General features: G+C 41.6%; 4 protein-coding genes across 5 annotated transcripts in view; 1 reads left to right on the plus strand and 3 right to left on the minus strand.

Moving 5' to 3' along the window:
• LOC115168069 (voltage-dependent L-type calcium channel subunit alpha-1D-like) overlaps positions 1 to 6,743 on the minus strand; it is a 30,443-nt gene extending 23,700 nt beyond the window's left edge. The window contains exons 1-3 of the mRNA XM_029722954.1: positions 5,975 to 6,743; positions 2,090 to 2,291; positions 515 to 620 (exon numbers count right to left, since the gene is read on the minus strand). Of these exons, the coding sequence (XP_029578814.1) occupies positions 515 to 620; positions 2,090 to 2,291; positions 5,975 to 5,987 (321 nt within the window). The 5' untranslated portion in view covers positions 5,988 to 6,743. The remainder of the gene's footprint in view (positions 1 to 514; positions 621 to 2,089; positions 2,292 to 5,974) is intronic.
• A 2,421-nt stretch (positions 6,744 to 9,164) lies between these two features.
• Positions 9,165 to 11,203, minus strand: praf2 (PRA1 domain family, member 2). The gene is made up of 3 exons (XM_029722956.1): positions 10,902 to 11,203; positions 10,440 to 10,657; positions 9,165 to 10,306 (listed from the first exon to the last, which is right to left on the minus strand). The coding sequence occupies exons 1-3, from the start codon at positions 11,108 to 11,110 to the stop codon at positions 10,167 to 10,169; spliced, it is 567 nt and encodes a 188-aa protein (XP_029578816.1). The 5' UTR covers positions 11,111 to 11,203; the 3' UTR covers positions 9,165 to 10,166.
• Positions 11,204 to 11,230: 27 nt separating this feature from the next.
• On the minus strand, positions 11,231 to 17,669 carry LOC115168073 (mitochondrial import inner membrane translocase subunit Tim17-B). Of its 2 annotated transcripts, XM_029722958.1 has the most exons (7): positions 17,398 to 17,669; positions 16,731 to 16,814; positions 16,404 to 16,503; positions 16,246 to 16,309; positions 15,901 to 16,029; positions 15,605 to 15,715; positions 11,231 to 12,337 (listed from the first exon to the last, which is right to left on the minus strand). In XM_029722958.1, exons 3-7 carry the CDS (start codon positions 16,461 to 16,463, stop codon positions 12,264 to 12,266), a joined length of 438 nt encoding a protein of 145 aa, XP_029578818.1. In that variant the 5' UTR covers positions 16,464 to 16,503; positions 16,731 to 16,814; positions 17,398 to 17,669; the 3' UTR covers positions 11,231 to 12,263. The 2 variants fall into 2 exon arrangements, with proteins under 2 accessions (XP_029578818.1, XP_029578817.1); XM_029722957.1 differs by lacking the exon at positions 16,731 to 16,814.
• A 37-nt stretch (positions 17,670 to 17,706) lies between these two features.
• pqbp1 (polyglutamine binding protein 1) lies at positions 17,707 to 24,535 on the plus strand. The gene is made up of 7 exons (XM_029722955.1): positions 17,707 to 17,821; positions 18,037 to 18,104; positions 18,190 to 18,301; positions 18,446 to 18,546; positions 18,915 to 19,097; positions 19,207 to 19,264; positions 24,102 to 24,535. Exons 2-7 carry the CDS (start codon positions 18,038 to 18,040, stop codon positions 24,265 to 24,267), a joined length of 687 nt encoding a protein of 228 aa, XP_029578815.1. The 5' UTR covers positions 17,707 to 17,821; position 18,037; the 3' UTR covers positions 24,268 to 24,535.
• Positions 24,536 to 26,995: the final 2,460 nt, after the last annotated feature.

Below are 26,995 nucleotides of genomic sequence, written 5' to 3' on the forward strand. Positions count from 1 at the left end.
GAGCTTTAACCTCTGGCATAAAGAGGGGGTGGGGGGGGCTGGTTGAGGGGCTTAATGTGGGGGTGGAGTCAGACCCCCAACTTTTCCTCTTTAACACTATTATGCTTTAGGATTACACCCCTAACTTCTCTGAAACTGTTGTAATCTACCTGTTTTCCATGGTATTTTGATACATCCTTTGATATGCCACATCTCACAACGAGGCTTCCAGGCTTTTCTGATCACCTCTCGTCATTTGATTCAATTGACATGGGTTCAAGTAGTATTTGAAATTGTTCAAATAGTTTGAGCATTTGCTTGAGCCTGCCTGAGTCCCAGATGGATTTAGCACTTTAAGAAGTATTCCACTGATTAAACTGCGGCAAGCAAGCTAAATGAATCAGATTTCAAATATCTCTATTTTAACCCAGGTTTGGTCCTCATATAGCACTCCCAAAATAACCCTCTCTTCAGCCTCTATGATCTCCATGACTGACACCTCAGCCTCTGTATCAGCCGCCGTGCACCAACTCACCAGGTTGTGGTTGGTGGAATTGGAGTCCTCCTCAGGGAAGGGTTTAGATACACCCAGGGCCACACAGTTGGCAAATATAGCAAGTAGAATGAAGATATCAAAAGGTCTGCAGGACCACAGTTAAGGGTAAATGCTAAACACCACATTGAATGCATCATTGACTTACAGTTTTTCTCAATCGCGTACAAGCAATTTTGGATCTGTGTTGAAACGTATCTACAGCAGAACAGCAATGATCAAATGCTCAAATACATTTACAGAACTTCTGATCATTTTCTTGCCTTGTACCTGACTTGCATATCTAAGCCCACTTTTTGCAAAACTTTAAATACAAATGTCATCAATGAATACAAAATTCAGTGTTACGTTGGGACTGTGTAGTCTTTATGATTTTTTTTTTCAACATTGTGGACATGCAGAGATGCAGCGAATGAAGTTGGGTTACTTCTAAGTAACTTTGGTTTACTCCTAAGTCATCATCTCCAACATTTTGACCTTCCATTATAGTAGGGCCGGGATGATACCAGTACCACAATATTTTTTCCATGACAAAAATGAAAACACAAAGCATATCTGACCCTTTGGTCCTTTACAAACCTGCTTTATGTAAAATGTTGTGTGCTATAGCTTTAAAATAAATATATGTGATTCTGGATGACAACAAAATTATATTTGTTTCCAACATTAGGGCAGTTTTTCTAAAGAAGTTAAATCCGCTTCGTGTTTTTTTCCTTGACACGGCACAAACGAGTATTGCAACACTGGTATCATCCCTACATTATGGAGCTTTGCTTTGGTGTGGATTGAGGCCTATACATTCATATCAGTTGAGTTACTCTATTGAAATCACCTTTCCTTATTTCTATTTTGTGTTGCTATGAGCAAACCAGCCTATGATTTGAATACATGGAATTGGATTGTGATGATCACAATAAATGAATCCTGCACACAATGTCCTTATTTAAAATGTTATTTTTTCTAAGGAATAATATTTGATTTGACGTGTATGAAATTGTTTGATGAAATATACATAAAAGGAGAGTAGTTGCTCATAATTCTGCACCTTTGGATAGTTGTTCTTCCAGTTTTGATCGTCATGATTTAGTGACGACAAAGAAAATGTATTGATCTACTGGGATTTTCAAAAGACAGACTTACTTTCTGTTTTGCCTGCTTGGACTCAAGAGATAAGTATGGTTGCACTCTTTTGATAAATGTATTTTGAATTTTGGTGGTATAATATAGTTATGATGAATGTATTTATGTTTTGGCCACTGCATTTTGAAAATGCATTTACTGTTTTGCAAAAGGCCACAGGGTTCTGTGTCTCTTAGACTCTGTTTTGAACATCAACAACATTTGTTCCTAAAAATGCTTGTACGCGATTGAGATAACTTTAATAGGGTCTCTCAACACAGTAGGCGGTTTAAATGCTCTCACGCACACACACACACACACACAAAAAACACACACACACACACACACACACACACACACACACACACACACACACACACACACACACACACACACACACACACACAGAGAGAGAGGTACATCATCATTGAAGGATATTTCCATTCAACAAGGGCTAAGGCAGCCATGCGGATGGGGTTACTGAGGGTGAGGCAGCAGAGTGCTCGAGGGGCTCGGAGAGCAGATTTGTTGGCTTGTATCTGCTTCTTCTGTCCACCACCCCTCTTCTTGCCCGAGGCAGCAGAGCCGAGGGTGTCGGACTTGTCCCCGGCAACCGAGCCGGCCAAGGAGACGCCATCCTCTGCAGGAGACAGAGAGAAGATAGTCACCATTCATTTACCAAGTTCATTATCTAGGTTATTGTTATGTAGTTACTATGCGGCAGGGTAGCCTAGTGGTTAGAGTGTTGGGCTAGTAACTCAAAGGTTGCAAGTTCAAATCCCTGAGCTGACAAGGTACAAATCTGTCATTCTGCCCCTGAACAAGGCAGTTAACCCACTGTTCCTATGCTGTCATTGAAAATAAGAATTTGTTCTTAACTGGCTTGCCTAGTTAAATAAAATAAAAAAAACAGTGTGTGTAAAATGTTGTGGACCATTTGTTTTCACTTTGTTTTTCAGTCTTCAATATCTATCAAGTGACCTACTCTTTAATATTGTGTCAATTACTAAAAAATTGGCCAATATTCATTGACAGTAATGAAACAAGAGTAAGTGAATAGCCTTGCATGAGCTGGAACGGCTCATAGGAGCAGGAGCCTATCTCCTGTTTCTGTAGCGTGAGGCAGCTTGATGTACAAGTACACCCCCTGGACAGAACGCTAGTCCTTTGCAGGGACTTACCCCCAATCTATCTCCTTAATACTGAGTGCCAAGCAGAGACGCATTGTGTCACATTTTTACAATCATTGGTATGACCCAGCCGAGGATCAAACTCCAAACCTTTCAATCTGAGAGGGGCACTGTAACCACAAGGCCACTGAGATGGCTAATGAAACAACAGTATTATTAACATATTGGATAAGATGATTGACATGTGGCCAGGGGTTAGGCAGGTATTGGTTTCAGCCTGGACATGACTGGAATACCTACAAGGTACAGTAATGCATGATAGGCCTACAGATTATATAAAAGGTATGGTAGGCTTACAGGGTACATTAAGGTATGATAGGCCTATAGGGTACAGTAAGGTATGACAGGCCTATAGGGTACATTAAGGTATGATAGGCCTATAGGGTACATTAAGGTGTGATAGGCCTATAGGGTACAGTAAGGTATGACAGGCCTATAGGGTACATTAAGGTATGACAGGCCTATAGGGTACATTAAGGTATGATAGGCCTATAGGGTACAGTAAGGTATGATAGGCCTATAGGGTACATTAAGGTATGATAGGCCTATAGGGTACAGTAAGGTATGATAGGCCTATAGGGTACAGTAAGGTATGATAGGCTTACAGGGTACATTAAGGTATGATAGGCCTATAGGGTACAGTAAGGTATGATAGGCCTATAGGGTACATTAAGGTATGATAGGCCTACAGGGTACAGTAAGGTATGATAGGCCTATAGGGTACATTAAGGTATGATAGGCCTATAGGGTACAGTAAGGTATGATAGGCCTATAGGGTACAGTAAGGTATGATAGGCTTACAGGGTACATTAAGGTATGATAGGCCTATAGGGTACAGTAAGGTATGATAGGCCTATAGGGTACAGTAAGGTATGATAGGCTTACAGGGTACATTAAGGTATGATAGGCCTATAGGGTACAGTAAGGTATGATAGGCTTACAGGGTACATTAAGGTATGATAGGCTTACAGATTATATAAAAGGTATGATAGGCCTATAGGGTACATTAAGGTATGATAGGCCTACAGATTATATAAAAGGTATGATAGGCTTACAGGGTACATTAAGGTATGATAGGCCTACAGGGTACATTAAGGTATGATAGGCCTATAGGGTACATTAAGGTATGATAGGCCTATAGGGTACAGTAAGGTGTGATAGGCCTATAGGGTACATTAAGGTGTGATAGGCCTATAGGGTACAGTAAGGTGTGATAGGCCTATAGGGTACAGTAAGGTGTGATAGGCTTATAGGGTACATTAAGGTATGACAGGCCTATAGGGTACATTAAGGTGTGATAGGCCTATAGGGTACATTAAGGTAAGATAGGCCTATAGGGTACATTAAGGTGTGATAGGCCTATAGGGTACATTAAGGTATGATAGGCCTATAGGGTACATTAAGGTATGACAGGCCTATAGGGTACATTAAGGTATGATAGGCCTATAGGGTACATTAAGGTATGATAGGCCTATAGGGTACATTAAGGTATGATAGGCCTATAGGGTACATTAAGGTATGACAGGCCTATAGGGTACATTAAGGTATGATAGGCCTATAGGGTACATTAAGGTATGACAGACCTATAGGGTACATTAAGGTATGATAGGCCTATAGGGTACATTAAGGTATGATAGGCCTATAGGGTACATTAAGGTGTGATAGGCCTACAGGGTACATTAAGGTGTGATAGGCCTATAGGGTACATTAAGGTATGATAGGCCTATAGGGTACATTAAGGTATGATAGGCCTATAGAGTACATTAAGGTATGATGGGCCTATAGGGTACATTAAGGTATGATAGGCCTATAGGGTACATTAAGGTATGATAGGCCTACAGGGTACATTAAGGTGTGATAGGCCTATAGGGTACATTAAGGTATGATAGGCCTATAGGGTACATTAATGTATGATAGGCCTATAGGGTACATTAAGGTATGATAGGCCTATAGGGTACATTAATGTATGACAGGCCTATAGGGTACATTAATGTATGACAGGCCTATAGGGTACATTAATGTATGACAGGCCTATAGGGTACATTAATGTATGATAGGCCTATTGGGTACATTAAGGTATGATAGGCCTATAGAGTACATTAAGGTATGATAGGCCTATAGGGTACATTAAGGTATGATAGGCCTATAGAGTACATTAAGGTATGATAGGCCTATAGGGTACATTAAGGTATGATAGGCCTATAGAGTACATTAAGGTATGATAGGCCTATAGGGTACATTAAGGTATGATAGGCCTATAGGGTACATTAAGGTATGATAGGCCTATAGGGTACATTAAGGTATGATAGGCCTATAGGGTACATTAAGGTATGATAGGCCTATAGGGTACATTAAGGTATGATAGGCCTATAGGGTACATTAAGGTATGATAGGCCTATAGGGTACATTAAGGTATGACAGGCCTATAGGGTACATTAAGGTATGACAGGCCTATAGGGTACATTAATGTATGACAGGCCTATAGGGTACATTAAGGTATGACAGGCCTATAGGGTACATTAAGGTATGACAGGCCTATAGGGTACATTAAGGTATGATAGGCCTACATGGAACCATAAGATGCCATATTGAGTAGAACAGCTGTGATAAAAGGGCTGTTTGACAATGTGCCTGCCCACTGCCCCCAGCCACAAGTGTTGGCTATAATTCCTTATTGTGTTTCGTGACAATGGTACTGTATGTAGGCCTAATTGGATAAAGACACAAAGCTGACAATAGTTGTTATTGAAAGTGACTAGGACTAACGGTTTATGATGTAAGAGATCTTTGAGTTATTATATTAATACATTATATTACAGACATTATGCCCATTGATTCTTGAAGGATATTAAAAGCCTTATGAGTCATAAGTACCCTATTATAACCCCAAATCTGAGGTTGTATGACATCATTGTTTGTTGTTTTTGCATTGGCATTTGTAAATAAACAAAGTATAGTTTCAAGATACGTTTAGAATTACAGTATCATGACAATCTCATGGACGTTCAGTCCTTGCATGGACACTTTCTCAGCTGTCCCTTACTCCGTTTACAAAACAAAGTCACAGGGTCAGCCGTTTACAAGTACAGATTGGGACCAACCAAAACGACGTTTTGCATTGCAAATATTTTACCTTTTCCTGCCATGTCGCAGTTCAAAACCACGATATGCCTTCAGCTTCAGGGAAAGAGCCACCATCAAATAATTTTGCAAGTTGCAGAGTTTGACTGACAACCAATGTTGAAATTGGCTGTGCACCGCGTATTGAAAAACAAAACACGTATAGAGAGTTAGCAAGCCATTTCACAATCCGTGTCAGTGCTCCACACCGATAATTGGTCCATCCTTGTCGAATTATTTCTACAGCAATTACTCATGAAATCTGATATTTGTATTTATTGGTCCAATGCAGCAGCATTTTTTTAAAAACATGTAAGCACAGATAAAAATGTACAAATAATAGTAATAAACTCGTCCCCACACACTCTGCAGGTTGCTAACGATCTGCTGTAGTCAGCCTTGAACTCAGGATTAGAGTAATTGAGCTGTTTAAAGGGATGACCGTGAAATCTTTTAAAGGGAGGGTGGAGGGAACGTTGAGGAACTTCTGGTCAGTGTGGTCCATGGATATGATTAATACAATTCTTTAAAAATGGGGACTACTAGACCATCTTGCGCCAAGTCCTTTTGGACGCATTTTCAGCACCATGGACAGCAAGCGATCAGTCACGGACAGACGGAGAAGTGGTGCAGGAGAGTTGCTGCAGTGCACACATTGTGGGGTTTACTTTCCTCGTAAATGTCAACAAAAAATGTACCGACGGTAACGTCTATTGGACGTCCTCAAAAATTTTTTTTACAGTACATTACAGTAAAGTACACACACTGTACAGAAAAGTATAGTACAGTACAGTAGAGCACAGTAGAGTACAGTAAAGTGAAGAAATGTAGTGTATTGTATTGTACCCTACTTTAATCTAATGTACTCTATTCTACTGAACTAAACTGTACTGTATTCTACTGAATTAAACTATATTGTACTGTACTGTACTCTAATGAATTAAACAATACTCTACTGTAATGTACTGTACCATACTGTACTCTACTCTACTGAATAAAACTCTACTGTATTGTACCGTACCATACTGTACTGTACTCTACTGTACTAAATTGTGCCGTACTGTACTGTGATGTTCAAACGTGTGAAAGATAGCCTAGAAGTCTATGATTGTTCAGACTTGAATCTGGTCCATTCTGACCAAATGTGTACTTGTTTGGGTGGGCGGAGCTCATTAAAATATAATATCCAGCATGCTGTGCAAGTATTATTTTGTTTTTTACATTTACATTTTGGTCATTCAGCAGACACTCTTATCAGTACGAATGTAAACAAAACAAAATACATTAGACAAGATGGGATCTTTATGTGTTGGTAAAATTAATTATGCGAGAAATGGCAGTGGAAACGCTTTTATGCCGAAATATTTATAAAATAACCATCATATCGAAGTAAACTGGGACTCACACGATGACATGTTGTGTGGTCCTCACACTCATTTGTATATTTTATCATTAATAACATTAGCATGCTGCACAGAATATTTGGGTCCCCCGTGCTGGCCTCTGCTGACCTCTGCTGGTGCATGTTTCAGTTGTTATTGTGCGACCAGGCAGGATGTACAGTCGTGGTCAAAAGTTTTGAGAATGACACAAATATAAATTTTCACAAAGTCTGCTGCCTCAGTTTGTATGATGGCAATTTGCATATACTCCAGAATGTTATGAAGAGTGATCAGATAAATTGCAATCAACTGCAAAGTCCCTCTTTGCCATGCAAATTAACTGAATCCCCCAAAAACATTTCCACTGCATTTCAGCCCTGCCAAAAAAGGACCAGCTGACATCATGTCAGTGATTCTCTCGTTAACACAGGTGTGAGTGTTAACGAGGACAAGGCTGGAGATCACTCTGTCATGCTGATTGAGTTCGAATAACAGACTGGAAGCTTCAAAAGGAGGGTGGTGCTTGGAATCATTGTTCTTCCTCTGTCAACCATGGTTACCTGCAAGGAAACACATGCCGTCATCATTGCTTTGCACAAAAAAGGGCTTCACAGGCAAGGACATTGCTGCCAGTAAGATTGCACCTAAATCAACCATTTATCGGATCATCAAGAACTTCAAGGAGAGCGGTTCAATTGTTGTGAAGAAGGCTTCATGGCACCCAAGAAAGTCCAGCAAGCACCAGGGCCGTCTCCTAAAGTTGATTCAGCTGTGGGATCGGGGCACCATCAGTACAGAGCTTGCTCAGGAATGGCAGCAGGCAGGTGTAAGTGCATCTGCACACACAGTGAGGCGAAGACTTTTGGAGGATGGCCTGGTGTCAAGAAGGGCAGCAAAGAAGCCACTTCTCTCCAGGAAAAACATCAGGGACAGACTGATATTTGGCAAAAGGTACAGGGATTGGACTGCTGAGGACTGGGGTAAAGTCATTTTCTCGGATGAATCCGCTTTCCGATTGTTTGGGGCATCCGGAAAAAAGCTTGTCCGGAGAAGACAAGGTGAGCGCTACCATCAGTCCTGTGTCATGCCAACAGTAAAGCATCCTGAAACCATTCATGTGTGGGGTTGCTTCTCGGCCAAGGGTGTGGGCTCACTCACAATTTTGCCTAAGAACACAGCCATGAATAAAGAATGGTACCAACACATCCTCCGAGAGCAACTTCTCCCAACCATCCAGGAACGGTTTGGTGATGAACAATGTCTTTTCCAGCATGATGGAGCACCTTGCCATAAGGCAAAAGTGATAACTAAGTGGCACGGGGAACAAAACATCGATATTTTGGGTCCATGGCCAGGAAACTCCCCAGACCTTAATCCCATTGAGAACTTGTGGTCAATCCTCAAGAGGCGGGGGGACAAACAAAAACCCACAAATTCTGACAAACTCCAAGCATTGATTATGCAAGAATGGGCTGCCATCAGTCAGGATGCGGCCCAGCAGTTAATTGACAGCTTGCCAGGACAGATTGCAGAGGTCTTGAAAAAGAAGGGTCAACACTGCAAATATTGACTCTTTGCATCAACTTCATGTAATTGTCAATAAAAGCCTTTGACACCTATGAAATGCTTGTAATTATACTTCAGTATTCCATAGTAACATCTGACAAAAATATCTAGACACTGAAGCAGCAAACTTTGTGAAAATTAATATTTGTGTCATTCTCAAAACTTTTGGCCACGACTGTATCTATTCTTCGACTTTGATCGTCAAATCTAATAATTTAAAATAGGCTGATTGCAGAATAACATAATGACAAGATATTGCAAATGTAAGGTATATTATTTAGTAAATGAAGTGTAAATACATGTTGACAGCATTGTAAAAAAAAAAAGCACACATTAAGTCCATAGAAGGCAATGATCAAAGAAATACAAAATATTCTCAATTGAATAGAATTTTACACAATGAAGGCAGACTGACATTAATGTTCTTGGCACCAAATAACGCGTGGACAGAGGCATAAATAATCCCGGTAAACATTCTTGGAATAATAAAATCATAGAAGTAGAATTAATTATATTTCTATGCAAAGCATACAGTTGTTCCACTGTTGCCCTTCTATCCCAAAACACATTTAAACTTTCAACTGCATTAAATTGCAAAACCCAACAATAGTAGATGTACAATAACACAAAAAGCAGTGTGGTCAGGAGTCACAGAGTAGTGACTCATCAAACACCTTTAGGTTTCTATGTAAAATCATTTCTGTAACCATAACACTGGCGTTAAATCGCATTTTAAAAACCATCTTATTGTAGCACTTACAACACACGTCTGTTAGGAGGCCACGTTTACTTCTCAGCGCAGATTTTCAGCTCACGTCTTTTTTTATTTCTGAGGATACAATGTAAACTATATTAGGAGCTTGTCAAGGGGTGCAAAATGACTTACATTGTGGGAGAAAGAACCCACATCAGTTAGCGTGTGCATTACATAGGCCTAATAGATTCCACAGAATTTGCAATCTGTTACACCACTTTTGTGACACTGAGATATCATAATAATCATTGCACCTTTGCTTTACTTCCCTCCTCTCTTCCTCTACTTTTCTTGCACTCTCAGTATGAGGCCTCATTCCATTTAAGTCTCTAGCCCCTACCCCTGTGATTACATATCTGGGCAGGACAGGATATATGATGGAACTTAGCTTCATCACCATATTGCTAACATTTATCCATTCCTTTCAGATTTGGGCATACCAAAAGGAGCAAGAGGCAAGAGACTGAAATAGAACAGGGCACATATCTCTCCTTTTTCCTCCTCTAAGATCCAGCTTCCTGTTCCTGTCCTAGTGACTCCAATAGGAGCCCCATAGGTGTTCTCTTCAGACCAATGCTCTCCAGCTTGTTCTCCAACTTGTTCTTGAGGCTCCGCAGCCTAACAGAGGCGTGGATCAATATCACTGTAACAGCGATAGAGGGAAAGAGAATATAGAGGTCAGGGGCATAACAAAGGGAGAGGGGGAGAGAGAGATGTATATGTTTACATTGTGGCAACAAGAATGGGGGGAGGTGAAAGAGAGAATAAATACTAACATAAGATGGGGAAGGCTATGCCGAAGAGGAAGACGGCCACTCCCCCAAGCACTGTGAGGAAGAGGTAGCTGGCCCCCAGAATGGCACCCAGGGCCAGGGACGGGTGGTTCCGGCGGAACCGTCTGATGGGGGCCTGGTTCTCTGCTGCCCACACAAACCCCATGAATACCAATGTCACAACTGTGGCCCCCAAGAAGAGATTGAAGGGTTGGAAATACCTGTCAGACCAGGAGGGATATAGAGATGGCTGATGTTAGTTGACTTTTCTCTATAGGTTATAACTCATTATGTCCCATTGGACCATGAATCCAATAAAATGTCGATTAGCTAATATGTGATTATGGAACATGGACCCATCACACCCATATCCACAGAATTTGTGATGACTCGTACTACAATACAAAAGCAGCTAACAAAAGCAGCTGTGCTTGCATGCAGAAAACGTCCACGTCAGAAACTTACCCTACTATTCCCAGGATTGTCAAAAACGAGACAAAATAGTTGGACTGGTAATACAGCAAGTTGTTTATGATCCGATTGTTCCATCTCTCCAGATTACGAATATCTGGCACGGCGAACTGAGCCGAGCCCAAAACAAAATCATCTAAGGTTCGGATAGGCGGCGGCTGCACGTCCATTTTTTCCATGTTCAATCTAATAACAGACCACATCTCCCATAATTCAAAGCATAGTAGAGGGCGTGTTCGGTTACGGACTTACGTAGGATAATCAACCACCCCCATATTGCTGCGTACTTGATTGCATCAGAGGGGATGGATAATAAGCCATACAGAATCAACAATTTAATATATTTTTTTCCAGTCAATTACACTGTTAACACTTATTTTTCTGCATCATAAATAAATTAAAATCAACAAATATGGTACAGCATTCTATACATTACATTTCACATGTTTTGAATGACAAAATTATATCTAATTGTGTCAAAAACCATCTCCATCTCAAGTTTTATTACCATAATAACAAATAAAGAGATGGAGTAGGAAAGTGCTCTGGTTTAACAAAGTGGATAGACCTTATAGTGCTTAGGCATTGGAAATGTGTGGGAATGCATGGCATAGTAGCAATAAAGGGAGCGACGTAAACAGCAGAACAAAGAACAGCGGAGCAGAACACATGAGCTGTGAATGTATATGGACATGGCATTCCATTCCAGCCTTCTGAGTTTGCAAATGGAATCAAAAGATTGGTGTTTGTGATGTGACCCTGAATCCTTACCGTTATAAGCCTCACAGTTATGAAAGCTGCCATAAGGAGAGGAAATGGAATGATAGTGCAGTTCTCCTCCCTCGGTGCATTACATTTTACAAGCAAAATCGATTACATCAGTTTTGAACAGCATTGATTTTGTCACCCCGACACTAATTCTAATCCTAAATACAGTCATTACATTCTCACACATACCTGTATTAATGCCTATTCATGATTAGCTACCCATTCTATTTCTGTAACTGCGGTTATACAGCACCAAAAGTCTTAGTCACCACAAAATGCTGGTTTTGTGCATAAATTAATCTGATAAATGTGGGTATAATTCAGGACCAGTCAGAAGGAACACTGGTGAACCGATATACACAAACATATTCGATATACACAAACAAATAACTCAAATAACCTGTAATCTACCCCTGAGGAATAATAACAATAATAAAGTGCATCTACATTCTTATGACCAATGGGAGGATGGTTCAGGGTGAGGTTGCTTACACCAGTGAGGTCAGGTTTCAGAGCACCCCTCTCCTCTCTAGTCTGAGATTGTCACAGTTCGCAGGGCTGTAGTTAGGCCCAGCAGCTCCATGGAACCTACTGGAACCCAGTCTGCTGTTGGCTGGCATCCTTAGGAGGAAGCTGGCTGGGGTCATCCACAAAGGGACTCGCTGGATAGGAGAAAGAACCATATTTCTACTGTGGTAGTTACTGCTGTGTGGGGGTTTTCAGAGGAATACAACTAGGGTTGTGACATTTATTCAATTCCCATTAAAATGTACAGTACCAGTCAAAAGTTTGGGAACACCTACTCATTCAAGAGTTTTTCTTTATTTTTACTATTTTCTACACTGTAGAATAATAGTGAAGACATCTTTACCCTGAAATAACACATTTGGAATCATTTAGTAACCAAAAGTGTTGAACAAAATATATTTAATATTTGAGATTCTTCAAAGTAGCCACCCTTTGCCTTCATGACAGCTTTGCACACTCTTGGCATTCTCTCAACCAGCTTCATGAGGAATGCTTTTCCAACAGTCTTGAAGGAGTTCCCACATATGCTAAGAACTTGTTGGCTGCTTTTCCTTCACTCTGCAGTCTAACTCATCCCAAACCATCTCAATTGGCTTGAGGTCGGGTGATTGTGGAAGCTAGGTCATCTGATGCACCACTCCATCACTCTGCTTCTTGGTCAAATAGCCCTTACACAGCCTGGAGGTGTGTTGGGTCATTGTCCTGTTAAAAAACAAATGATAGTCCCACTAAGCTCAAGATGGGATGGGATGGCGTATCGCTGCAGAATGCTGTGTAGCAATGCAGGTTAAGTATGCCTTGAATTCTAAATTGAAAAAAATTATTTATTTTTTATTTATTTCACCTTTATTTAACCAGGTAGGCAAGTTGAGAACAAGTTCTCATTTACAATTGCGACCTGGCCAAGATAAAGCAAAGCAGTTCGACAACATACAACAACACAGAGTTACACATGGAGTAAACAACATACAATCAATGATGCAGTAGAAAAAAATAAGACTATATACAATGTGAGCACATGATGTGAGATAAGGGAGGTAAAGGCAAAAAAATGCCATGGTGGCAAAGTAAATAAAGTATTGCAAGAAAAACACTGGAATGGTAGATTTGTAGTTTGAAGAAAGTTCAAAGTTAAATATAAATAATATGGTGCAAAGGAGCAAAATAAATAAAATAAATAAATACAGTAGGGGAAGAGGTAGTAGTTTGGGCTAAATTATAGATGGGCTATGTACAGGTGCAGTGATCTGTGAGCTGCTCTGACAGCTGGTGCTTAAAGCTAGTGAGGGAGATAAGTGTTTCCAGTTTCAGAGATTTTTGTAGTTCGTTCCAGTCATTGGCAGCAGAGAACTGGAAGGAGAGACGACCAAAGGAGGAGTTGGCTTTAGGGGTGACCAGAGAGATATACCTGCTGGAGCGCGTGCTACAGGTGGGTGCTGCTATGGTGACCAGTGAGCGGAGATAAGGGGGGACTTTACCTAGCAGGGTCTTGTAGATGACCTGGAGCCAATGTGTTTGGCGACGATTATGAAGCGAAGGCCAGCCAACGATTTTTGTAAATGACATCGCCGAAGTCGAGGATTGGTAGGATGGTCAGTTTTACGAGGGTATGTTTGGCAGCATGAGTGAAGGATGCTTTGTTGCAAAATAGGAAGCCAATTCTAGATTTCACTTTGGATTGGAGATGATTGATGTGAGTCTGGAAGGAGAGTTTACAGTCTAACCAGACACCTAGGTATTTGTAGTTGTCCACAAATTCTAAGTCAGAACCGTCCAGAGAAGTTATGCTGGACGGGCGGGCAGGTGCAGGCAGCGATCGGTTGAAGAGCATGCATTTAGTTTTACTTGTGTTTAGGAGCAGTTGGAGACCATGGAAGGAGAGTTGAATGGCATTGAAGCTCGTCTGGAGGGTTGTTAACACAGTGTCCAAAGAAGGGCCAGAAGTATACAGAATGGTGTCGTCTGCGTAGAGGTGGATCAGAGATTCACCAGCAGCAAGAGCGACATCATTTATGTATACAGAGAAAAGAGTTGGCCCAAGAATTGAACCCTGTGGTACCCCCATAGAGACTGCCAGAGGTCCAGACAGTAGGCCCTCCGATTTAACACACTGAACTCTATCAGAGAAGTAGTTGGTGAACCAGGCGACGCAATCGTTTGAGAAACCAAGGCTACTGAGTCTGCCGATGATCAGTGACAGTGTCACCAGAAAATCACCCCCACACCTCTTCCTCCATGCTTCCGGTGGGAACCACACATGCGGAGATCATCCATTCACCTACTCTGCGTCTCACAAAGACACGGCGGTTGGAACCAAAAATCTCAAATTTGGACTCATCACACCAAAGGACAATTTTCCACCGGTCTAATGTCCATTGCTCGTGTTTCATGGCCCAAGCAATTCGCTTCTTTTTATTGGTGCCCTTTAGTAGTGGTTTCTTTGCAGAAATTTGACCATGAAGGCCTGATTCACGCAGTCTCCTCTGAACAGTTGATGTTGAGATGGATCTGTTACTTGAACTCTGTGAAGCATTTATTTGGGCTGCAATCTGAGGTGCAGTTAACTCTAATGAACTTATCCTCTGCAGCAGAGGTAACTCTGGGTCTTCCTTTCCTGTGGCGGTCCTCATGAGAGCCAGTTTCATCATAGCGCTTGATGGTTTTTGCAACTGCACTTAAGAAACTTTTAAAGTTCTTGAAATATTCCGTATTGACTGACCTTCATGTCTTAAAGTAATGATGGACTGTCATTTCTCTTTGCTTATTTACATTTTACATTTTAGTCATTTAGCAGACGCTCTTATCCAGAGCGACTTACAGTAGTGAATGCATACATTTCATACATTTTTTTTTCTGTGCTGGCCCCCCGTGGGAATCGAACCCACAACCCTGGTGTTGCAAACACCATGCTCTACCAACTGAGCTAGAGGGAAGGCCACCTTATGTGAGCTGTTCTTGCCATAATATGGACTTGGTCTTTTACCAAATAGGACTATCTTCTGTAAACCACCCCAATTGATTGGCTCAAAGAAATTCCACCAATTAACTTTTAACAAGGCACACCTGTTAATTGAAATGCATTCCAGGTGACTACCTCATGGAGCTAGTTGAGAGAATGCCAAGAGTGTGCAAAGCTGTCATCAAGGCAAAGGGTGACTACTTTAAATAATCTCAAATATAAAATATATTTTGATTTGTTTAAAACTTTTTTGGTTACTACATGATTCCATATGTTATTTCACTATTATTCTACTAAGTAGAAAATAGTAAAAATAAAGAAAAACCCTGGAATTAGTAGGTGTGTCACTGACCTGACTGCACTGCTTGATTTGACTGCATACAGAGTTCAGTCAAATCAGGCTTCTACAACGGTTCCAGGGATGTCTCTTAACATTACTTACGGTTCTGAAACTGCTGTGCGGTGTATCTGGTGAGAAGGATCCCAAAGCCCTCGATCAAGGCCAACAGGATGCCCCCCATCATGGCTGACCCCACCATAGCCAAAGGCCCACCTGAGGAGAGCACAAAGCCAACAGTCAAGCCCTTGAGCTAATCTGACTTTGTTGGGTGGATGGGGCAAGATGGTCAGGCAGGAGGTGGAGATCAGAGGGTCTTGAAAAAAAAAAAATGAAATATACTAAATCTGTTACATGTAGAATAAATGTATTGTCAAATAAATGTTTGTCTCAACACTCACTGCGCGCAGCCAGGACTGCCCCAGTCATCGCCCCACTAGTTATAGAGTTCCAGGGGTCCTCTTTCCCTCGAATACGGACCAGACCACAGTCGATTGTAGAGAAGAGTCCACCCCACACAGCAAAGCTACCTGCAGGAACATCACACACACCGTTAGTGATATATAGGGCTGGCACAATTACTGTATAACATGTAACCAACGGTTATGGATAAAGACCATCATGAAAATAAAATAACCATCATAACCAGCTGACTGATGACTGGACGGCCGGCATTCGTGATGATGAATGGTGTTTGTACTTTGTGCAGTACAAGAGAGAACTATTGTAAAGACAGTGACCCTTACCGCCGATCTGTGGAGCTCTTAATCTCACAGCATTGGCGCTACCTTTTAGTCTATGCCGAAAGCCCTGTGCAGAGATGGAGACATTTCTTATCGATCACTGTTCTTATATTGATCTTAAAATATCTTTCATAAGCTAAGAGAGACTCTTTCAAACTCACCACCGGAGCATTCCGAAAGCCCTTGACTGACTGGAACACCCCTCCGCCGATGGCCCCCATGGTGAACGCACCACCACAGTCATCTACTATTCTCCAGGGACTGAGAAGTGTGTGTAAAGGCCATGGGTAAATAAACCACAATACAGATATATTAACGAGAAACCACTTGTCTATCTATGCATAAATATGTAGGCCTATTGCTGGTATATAAACGATTTACCTAATATACTGTAGCAACCCGCTTGGACAGTTATATGACTGTGTTCTGATGTGTGGTTATCAGGGCACGTTTATCAGTGTGCTCTGGGTTTGGCGGATCCAGCATACCTGCATACATACCAGTCCCCCTTGCTGTCTGCCAATCAAAGGAGTGCCTGGAATGTTTCAGTGCCAGGCATCCTTGTGTGAGTTCTGGTTAATAAAACGTTAAATTTGAAAACGCCATCCTCTGTTGTGGACATTCTTTCATGTATGAGCTATCAAGGTCTTTACAATACTATAACTATCTACCTAATACTAGTTAATAGTAATATTAGCTTGGATACGAATTATAAACCATTAACAAACCTTTTATATAGATCATTTATAATGGCGAGTTTAAAGCAAGAACCAGTGTAAGCACCAGTTTTGTCACATCATTTACTAGTTCAGACCTAAATCTTCCACATCCTTAGACAATGTCAAGCGAGCTAGCTATGCCTGGCTAGTTGTAGCAATGTTACGCAACATGTTTAGCAAGCTAGCTATGGTTAAGTTACTGCTAGCGGACAAAACTCCACTCCATGGTGAAGGAACTTCGTCAAAAACTTCCTTCATCATGGATGGAGTGGAGTTTAGTCTGCTAGTTAGCTAATTCAACCATCATTTGCGTAATGACTCGGGCATAAAAGGCATAATAACCATTATGGTGAAGCAGAAAAGTATGTTGGCTAAAGAGAGATAGCACCAACATTGACAACCCTCTACTTAATTGTCTGTCTGAAATGTACTTTACCAAGGTTCACGGGCATATTCCTCCATGTTTGTTGTTGCTGTCCGTGCTATGACGACACATTTCTGAGACTAATACCACAATCGGGAACAGGAAACAAATCGGAATTCCGACCAAAGGGCGTTCAAAACAACTGGGAACTCGGGAAAAAAAATGAGCTCCAATTGGGAAAAAAACAATTTGAACAATCATTCAACTCAGAATTCTAACACAGGAACTCGGGCCTCTTTCTAGAGCTCCGACTTTCCGACCTGAAGACCACTGACGTCAGGATTTGATCTCGTATGTTTCCGAATTCCCAGCTATTTTGAACGCGGCAACCGACTCCCTCCCCCAACTAATGACGCAATCAGTGTGCGCTTGAGCTGTGCGACTAGCTAGATTTCGATCCACATCTGAACTAAAGTAAGGACACATTTGGATGCAGGTAATTATAAACGGGTATTCACATTTGATTACATTAACGTTTTCCCTATACGACTAATTTTGATTGGCTGCAAACGTTAGTTAGCTAGCCACTGACGGTGGGTAGCGAGTGAGATAGCTAGCTACACGTTAGAAAATAGTATGTATGGCTAGTTAGCTAGTTTGGTACCATCGACTCAACGGGCTATAACGTTAATCGTTCATTTTCTCCTGTAGGATGCCTCTGCCCCCGGCGTTACTGGCTCGCCTAGCCAAAAGAGGGATTCTTAAGCACTCAGATCAAGGTATGGCTACAACAACAAATAAATAATTTTTACTCACTGCAAAAATGCTAGCTGGTAGGTAAAATCTTTCACGTCCTTTCTCTAGATGCGGATGAGGAGATCATTGCTGAGGACTATGATGACAACAATGTAGATTATGAAGCCACTGCACGTGAGAATTTACCTCCCAACTGGTACAAAGTATTTGACCCTATTTGGTAAGCACTCTTTTTCAGATTCTCCACTAAACATGTAAATTGCACAACACCTATTGGGTATGGCTAGCGGACAGCAGCTATTATGGAGTGATTTGTTTTTGGTTGTGGACTGACTTTAAAATTCCATGTATTTTGTATCCTTAGTGGTCTGCCATACTACTGGAATGTGGAATCTGACCTGGTTGCCTGGCTGTCCCCAACTGACCCCACATCTGTGATAACCAAAGCTGCCAAGAAGTCAAGGGGTAAGAATAGTTCTAGCTTGACCACTAAGTAGAGCGGAGACTGTTTAATGTATTTAGGATGGATTTGATTCTGACAATCTTGGTCTTGCTGCTGCTCCAGTTTCAACTGCTCTGCCTACGGCTATGGAACCCTAACCAGTTCACCGGATGTGCTACCTTGTCCCGGACCTGCTGTTTTTGACTCTCTTTCTCTCTATCGTAGCTGCTGTCTGTAACTCTGAATGCTCGGCTATGAAAAGCCAACTGGGTTTTAGGCTGGCTTTCTGTATAGCACTTTGTGACATCGGCTGATGTAAAAAGGGCTTTATAAATACATTTGATTGATTGATCTTACTAACTGAAATATTCTCTGTATTTCTATCTTACAGCAGAGGTTGCGGAGGACAGAGGAGAGAGACAAATTGAGAAGCCAGACAGAGAGAGGGAGCGAGAGAGGGACAAAGATCGGGAACCAGAAATGGAGAGGGAAAGAGGGAGGAATGATGGGAGGGAAAGAGACAGGCGGATGCAGAGGAGAGAAGACTTTGCTCCCTACAGCAAGAACAAACGAGGTAAAGATTCATAACATTGCATCTCTTGCTCAAAACAAATATTGCAACCATACCCAAATCAAATGGCTTATGTACACTTGCTAACAGGTTTCTGTAAACTATTTTGCAGGGAGGAAGGATGAGGAGATGGACCCAATGGATCCCAGTGCTTATTCTGATGCTCCCAAGTAAGGCCACTGACCCAATCATTCATTGCTACCTTTCCTTGCATCATAAGCTTATGTCCATTGTCAGAAATCCCTGGCACTCTTTTTCTCCTGCCCTGTATGTAGGGCTGTGGTGGTCATCAAATTATGTCAACTGGTAACTGTCATGCAAATAACTGCCGTCGCACGGTAATTGACCATTAATTAACATAAACACAATTACCATAGCCTACAAGCCACTGATCCGGACCTTTGGAACATCTACATTTTAAAAAGTGTTGTCAATCCATTTAATATTGCCTACACCATCTCAATAAACCCATTATTTATTTTGGGCAGTTCTAAATAAATATTATATGAAGTAAATGTAGCCTATTTCGGAAGAATAGAATAGCATATTCTGAGTCATCCTTATGTTAGGCCCTGATCTGGCTATGCCATATGGCTGTGGGCTACACTAGTTCATTTAGCAGGCAAGATTGCTTATACTTCCTGTGGCATTATTTTATAGTAAGAACAATACAAATGAACATCGCTAAATAAAATAGAAAGGATATTTTTCCCCAAACGATTTCAGAGGGAGTGCGCACATATATTGGCATTCCACATGAGAAAGGTTGCCGACTCCTCGTGTAGCATATTACCGGCAACTTCAGGAGAATAATGGCAGAATCTGCGAATGTCAGCAGGAGCGGGAGGAGAATAGTTGGGTCAGGTATTTTTACTTCTGGTTATCAAGATCTATCTAGATCTCTGGCGCCCTCTTGAGGCATCAAACCGTAAGCTTAAAGCATCAGACAAGCTCAATGCATTTAGTTGGTTTTATTAAAACATATAGGGTGTGTCTATATATAGAGAAATACACTTTACACATTTCGGCTCATCGATTGGTCAAAAGAACAGACTACTTTTGGTCGACTAAGATTTTTTTTTTGTCGGGGATAAGCCCTAAAATTAACCATATAGGAGGACCTGTTTCAAATGATCACTTTATTTTTGTGTTGAGTGGTTAATAAAGTGATCATTTGAAACAGGTCCTCCTATATGCCTAAGTTTATACCACGGGTATGACAAAACATGTATTTTTACTGTTCTAATTATGTTTGTAACAGCCAAAAGGGACCTTGGGGGTTTGTGGTATATGGCCAATATGTAAGGGCTGTATCCAGGCACTCCGTATTGCGTTGTGCATAAGACCAGCCCTTAGCCGTGGTATATTGGCCATATACCACACCCCCTCATGCATTATTGCTTTATTTTATAGGAAGTAACTGTAAAAGTACTACTGGTGATATATGTAATGGGGAATTGACATACACTAGTTATGAAACAATGAATGTGCACAATTTGGCTGGAGAGAGTGCATTCTGCGGTCAATCTGACATCTGCATCGGCCATGCAGCATTTACGGTGATATGGCCTCAACAGAAGTCAGGGCATTCATGCTTCTTGCGCTTCACGGGGCAGTGCAGAGCTGTTGTCAAGGAAGTGAGTTTGTGTTTATACAGGATGTACTGCCCCCACCTACCATCAACCAATCATGTCAATGCAGCACTATACAGTGCCCTCTGTATTGTTACAATATTAGGGAGGCGCATGGCGACGCGCTACAGAGCTCTATTTGGCCTATGGAGACTCACAATTGCATCATAACCTCCATATGGAGCCTCCAACCACATTTCTGAATCAAGCATAAATGTTTTTTTTTGTCTAGGCCTCCAATGGATTCATTCACTGAGATGGCTGCAAATTTATATAGTGTATTCAGACCCCTTGACTTTTTCCACATTTTGTTACGTTACAGCCTTATTCTAAAATTGATTCAATTGTTTCTTTTATCTCATCAATCTACACACAATACCCCATAAAGATAAAGTAAAAACTATTTTTTTAATACATTTTTGCAAATGTATAAAAAACCAACTGAAATCACATTTACATAAGTATTCAGACCCTTTACTCAGTACTTTGTGGAAGCACCTTTGGCAGCGATTACAGCCCCAAGTCTTCTTGGGTATGACCCTACAAGCTTGGCACACCTGTATTTGTGGAGTTTCTCCCAAACTCCAAGTGGGCTGTCATGTGCCTTTGACTGAGGAGTGGCTTCCGTCTGGCCACTCTACCATAAAGGTCTGATTGGTGAAGTGCTGCAGAGATGGTTGTCCTTCTGGAAGGTTTTCCCATCTCCACAGAGGAACTGGAGCTCTGTCAGGGTGACCATCTGGTTCTTGGCCACCTCCCTGACCAAGGCCCTTCTCTCCTGATTGGTCAGGCGAGTTTTGGTGGTTCCAAACTTCTTCCATTTAAGAATGATGGAGGCCACTGTGTTCTTGGGGACCTTCAATGCTGCAGAAATGTTTTGGTACCCTTCCCCAGATCTGTGCCTCGACACAATCCAGTCTCGGCGCTCTAACGACAATTCCTTCTGCCTTTTTGCTCTGACATGCACGGTCAACTGTGGGACCTTATATAGACAGGTGTGTGCCTTTCCAAATCATGTCCAATCAATTGAATTTACCACAGGTGGACTCCAATCAAGTTGTAGAAACATCTCAAGGATGATCAATGGAAACAGGATGCACCTGAGCCCAATTTCAAGTCTCATAGCAAAGGGTCTGAATACTTATGTAAATAAGGTTTGTTTTTCATTACATTTGCAGAAATATCTAAAAACAAGTTTTTGCTTTGTCATTATGGGGTATTGTGTGTAGATTGAGGGGGGTTAAAAATAATTGTATCCATTTTAGAATAAGGCTGTAACGTAACAAAATGTGGGAAAATGGAAGGGGTCTGAATACTTTCCGAATGCACTCTGTGTGAAATAATTTTTTAGAATGGTCTACAAAAAAAGGTGTCATCCATAGCCTACTTGAATGGAGGAAGCGCTTCACGCAGTTACGTTTTTAATATGCCTGGTAGGCTACAGCTGTTGTAAAGGGGTTTAATGTGCTTCATTTTAAGAATTGAGTAATAAATATAGCAGCATGAGAAAGCTTGGAAACTCTTTGAAATAGTGGCCAGTCAAAACAATTTTACACGCGATTGTGTAATGACTTGGCTTATAAGAACACGTCTCACTAGGCTCTGTAGGCCATGGGCTTTCCAACCCTGTTCAGGGGTGCTATGTCTATAGGCTACGCTTAGTTATTTGGCCACTTTAGTTGTGATACGAACCTTTTCAAAACATGTATGCCTAGGCTAGCTACAAAAATGCATGTGCTGTTTCTTGCATTAGACTGCACACGCTGGGAAAGTGAGGATATTCTCACCTATCAGACTATTCTCAATTTAATATTGTCCTTACATATACTAAGTAATATATGTTTGAAATTAGTTATGACTTAGAATGGGTCATTATCATGGACCCTAATGTGACCAATAACATTTTATTGGTAACATACACGTGGTTAGCAGATGTTATTGTGCGAGTAGTGAAATGCTTGTGCTTCTAGTTCCGACAGTGCAGTAATATCTAACAAGTAATCTAACAATTCCCCAACAACTACCTAATACACACAAATCTAAGTAAAGGGATGGAATAAGAATATATACATATAATATATTGATGAGCAACTACCGAGCAGCATAGGCAAGATGCAATAGATGGTATAAAATACAGAATATACATATGGGATGAGAATGCAAGATACGTAAACATTAAAGTGGCATTATTAAAGTGGCATTATTAAAGTGACTAGTGATCCATTTATTAAAGTGGCCAATGATTTCAAGTCTGTATGTAGGCAGCATAATAGCGAATGGAGGGCGCTTCTCCTGCGGTTCATTTTCATGCCAGCCAGGCAGGCTTCTCCGGTTGTTTATTTAACTAGGCAAGTCAGTTAAGAACAAATTCTTATTTACAATGACGGCCTAGACCGGCCAAACCCTAACGACGATGGGCCAATTGTGCGCCACCCAATGGGACTCCCAATCACGGCCGGTTGTGATACGGCCTGGAATTGAACCAGGTCTGTAGTGATGCCTCTAGCACTGAGATGCAGTGCCTTAGACTCGGGAGTGAAGCAATGTGCTTAATATTAGGAAAGTGGAAATATAGTAAGCCTAGTGGTGTTGGAGGGCCAGTAGGAGGCACTCTTTCCTCTGGTCTAAAAAAAATATCCCAATGCCCAGGGCAGTGATTGGGGACATTGCCCTGTGTAGGGTGCCGTCTTTTGGATGGGACGTTAAACGGGTGTCCTGGCTCTCTGTGGTCACTAAAGTCCCATGGCACTTATCGTAAGAGTAGGAGTGTTAACCACGATGTCCTGGCTAAATTCCCAACCTGGTCTTCATACTGTACCATCATGGCCACCTAATCATCCCCAGCTTTCAATTGGTTCATTCATCCCCCCCTCCTCTGAAACTATTCCCCAGGTCGTTGCTGTAAATGAGAACGTGTTCTCAGTCAACTTACTTGCTAAAATAAGGGTTAAATAAAAAAGCCTATGGGATCCTCTTTTGTAAGAGGCCATTAACTCAGTTCTCACGCTATTGCATAGCATATAGAAATATTGTGAAACATGGGCGACAGAAACACTTATTTCATGCCATGCATCAACCAGCTATTAGGAGCTGGCTTTAGCCGCTCACTCTGAATGTCAGGGCTCTCATTAAGAGTTTGATTTGATTGCATTTTCAGTGACGTCAGTGTTTAGAGGGACAATGGAGCAATGAGTACCCGGCCATTATCAAGTTCGGTAGGCTACTAATGACCAACGGCATTCAGAGTGCAGTGTTGAAGAAGCCTAGCTACCGTGACTCAATAGTCACGTGGAAATTTAACTGCGGTCATGACTCGTAACACGGTCACCGTAACAGCCTTTCTGCATGCATCTAAAATGTATTTTTATCCACACAGGGGCAATTGGTCCACTGGCTTGCCCAAGCGTAATGAGGCGAAGACTGGGGCAGACACCACGGCAGCAGGGCCTCTGTTCCAGCAGCGGCCGTACCCCAGCCCTGGAGCTGTACTCAGGGCCAACGCAGCCAATAAAAAGCCCCCCAGTGATGATGACGACGACTGACCACAGGGGTTCACACTCAGCAGGAAACAGAACTGTGGGCTCCTTGCCTGCTACGTTTGGATGAAGTTACCTTTCTATTCTCAGTCCATACTCTACATGGAATGTGAGACCCCTGCTGACAAAGCTTATCTGGTGAGGCGGAAACAAGTTGTGCTTCTGCACGTGTAAATATTACTTGGTATTCTTTTGGTATGACTGGAATGTTAACTGTAGGCTACCATTGATCATCAGATGAGTGGCATTTGCTAAATAAATGCTAAATAAATGACTTGCGCAGTTTTTTTCCCCTTTTGAAAAGAGGCTACATGTGCAATGCTATTGCAGTAATAATGGCAAATAAAGAGCATCATTCTGAATATATTAGTATTACCATTATACATACATACATACATACATACATACATACATACATACAGTGGGGCAAAAAAGTATTTAGTCAGCCACCAATTGTGCAAGTTCTCCCACTTAAAAAGATGAGGCCTGTAATTTATCATAGGTACACGTCACCTATGACAGACAAAATAAGGAAAATAAATCCAGAAAATCACATTGTAGGATTTTTAATGAATTTATTTGCAAATTATGGTGGAAAATAAGTATTTGGTCACCTACAAACAAGCAAGATTTCTGGCTCTCACAGACCTGTAACTTCTTTAAGAGGCTCCTCTGTCCTCCACTCGTTACCTGTATTAATGGCACCTGTTTGAACTTGTTATCAGTATAAAAGACACCTGTCCACAACCTCAAACAGTCACACTCCAAACTCCACTATGGCCAAGACCAAAGAGCTGTCACAGGACACCAGAAACAAAATTGTAGACCTGCACCAGGCTGGGAAGACTGAATCTGCAATAGGTAAGCAGCTTGGTTTGAAGAAATCAACTGTGGGAGCAATTATTAGGAAATGGAAGACCACTGATAATCTCCCTAGATCTGGGGCTCCACGCAAGATCTCACCCCGTGGGGTCAAAATGATCACAAGAACGGTGAGCAAAAATCCCAGAACCACACGGGGGGACCTAGTGAATGACCTGCAGAGAGCTGGGACCAAAGTAACAAAGCCTACCATCAGTAACACACTACGCCGCCAGGGACTCAAATCCTGCAGTGCCAGACGTGTCCCCCTGCTTAAGCCAGTACATGTCCAGGCCCGTCTGAAGTTTTGCTAGAGAGCATTTGGATGATGTCATATGGTCAGATGAAACCAAAATATAACTTTTTGGTAAAAACTCAACTTGTCGTGTTTGGAGGACAAAGAATGCTGAGTTGCATCCAAAGCACACCATACCTACTGTGAAGCATGGGGGTGGAAACATCATGCTTTGGGGCTGTTTTTCTGCAAAGGGACCAGGACGACTGATCCGTGTAAAGGAAAGAATGAATGGGGCCATGTATCGTGAGATTTTGAGTGAAAACCTCCTTCCATCAGCAAGGGCATTGAAGATGAAACGTGGCTGGGTCATTCAGCATGACAATGATCCCAAACACACCGCCCGGGCAACGAAGGAGTGGCTTCGTAAGAAGCATTTCAAGGTCCTGGAGTGGCCTAGCCAGTCTCCAGATCTCAACCCCATAGAAAATCTTTGGAGGGAGTTGAAAGTCCGTGTTGCCCAGCGACAGCCCCAAAACATCACTGCTCTAGAGGAGATCTGCATGGAGGAATGGGCCAAAATACCAGCAACAGTGTGTGAAAACCTTGTGAAGACTTACAGAAAACATTTGACCTGTGTCATTGCCAACAAAGGGTATATAAAAGTATTGAGAAACTTTTGTTATTGACCAAATACTTATTTTCCACCATAATTTGCAAATAAATTCATAAAAAATTCTACAATGTGATTTTCTGGATTTTTCTTCTCATTTTTTCTGTCATAGTTGAAGTGTACCTATGATGAAAATTACAGGCCTCATCTTTTTAAGTGGGAGAACGTGCACAATTGGTGGCTGACTAAATACTTTTTTGCCCCACTGTACGTACATACATACACACACACACACACACACACATACATACATAGTTGAAGTTGGAAGTTTACATACACCTTAGCCAAATATATTTAAACTCAGTTTTTCACAATTCCTGACATTTAATCCTGGTAAAAAATTCCTGTCTTAGGTCAGTTAGGATCACCACTTTATTTTAAGAATGTGAAATGTCAGAATAATAGTAGAGAATTATTTATTTCAGCTTTTATTTCTTTCATCACATTCCCAGTGGGTCAGAAGTTTACATACTCAATTAGTATTTGGTAGCATTGCCTTTAAATTGTTTAATTTGGGTCAAACGTTTCAGGTAGCCTTCCACAAGCTTCCCACAATAAGTTGGGTGAAGTGAGCCTCCTTGCTCACACATGCTTTTCCAGTTCTGCCCACACATTTTCTATAGGATTGAGGTCGGGGCTTTGTGATGGCCACTCCAATACCTTGACTTTGTTGTCCTTAAGCCATTTTGCCACAACTTTGGAAATATGCTTGGGGTCATTGTCCATTTGGAAGACCCATTTGCGACCAAGATTTAACTTCCTGACTGATGTCTTGAGATGTTGCTTCAATATATCCACATAATTTTCCTGCCTCATGATGCCATCTATTTTGTGAAGTGCACCAGTGCCTCCTGCAGCAAAGCACCCCCACAACATGATGCTGCCACCCCCGTGCTTCACAGTTGGGATGGTGTTCTTCAGCTTGCAAGTCTCCCCCTTTTTCCTCCAAACATAACAATGGTCAT

This window comes from Salmo trutta, chromosome 30 (genome assembly GCF_901001165.1).
Source record: "Salmo trutta chromosome 30, fSalTru1.1, whole genome shotgun sequence".
Taxonomy (NCBI): Eukaryota; Metazoa; Chordata; class Actinopteri; order Salmoniformes; family Salmonidae; genus Salmo; species Salmo trutta.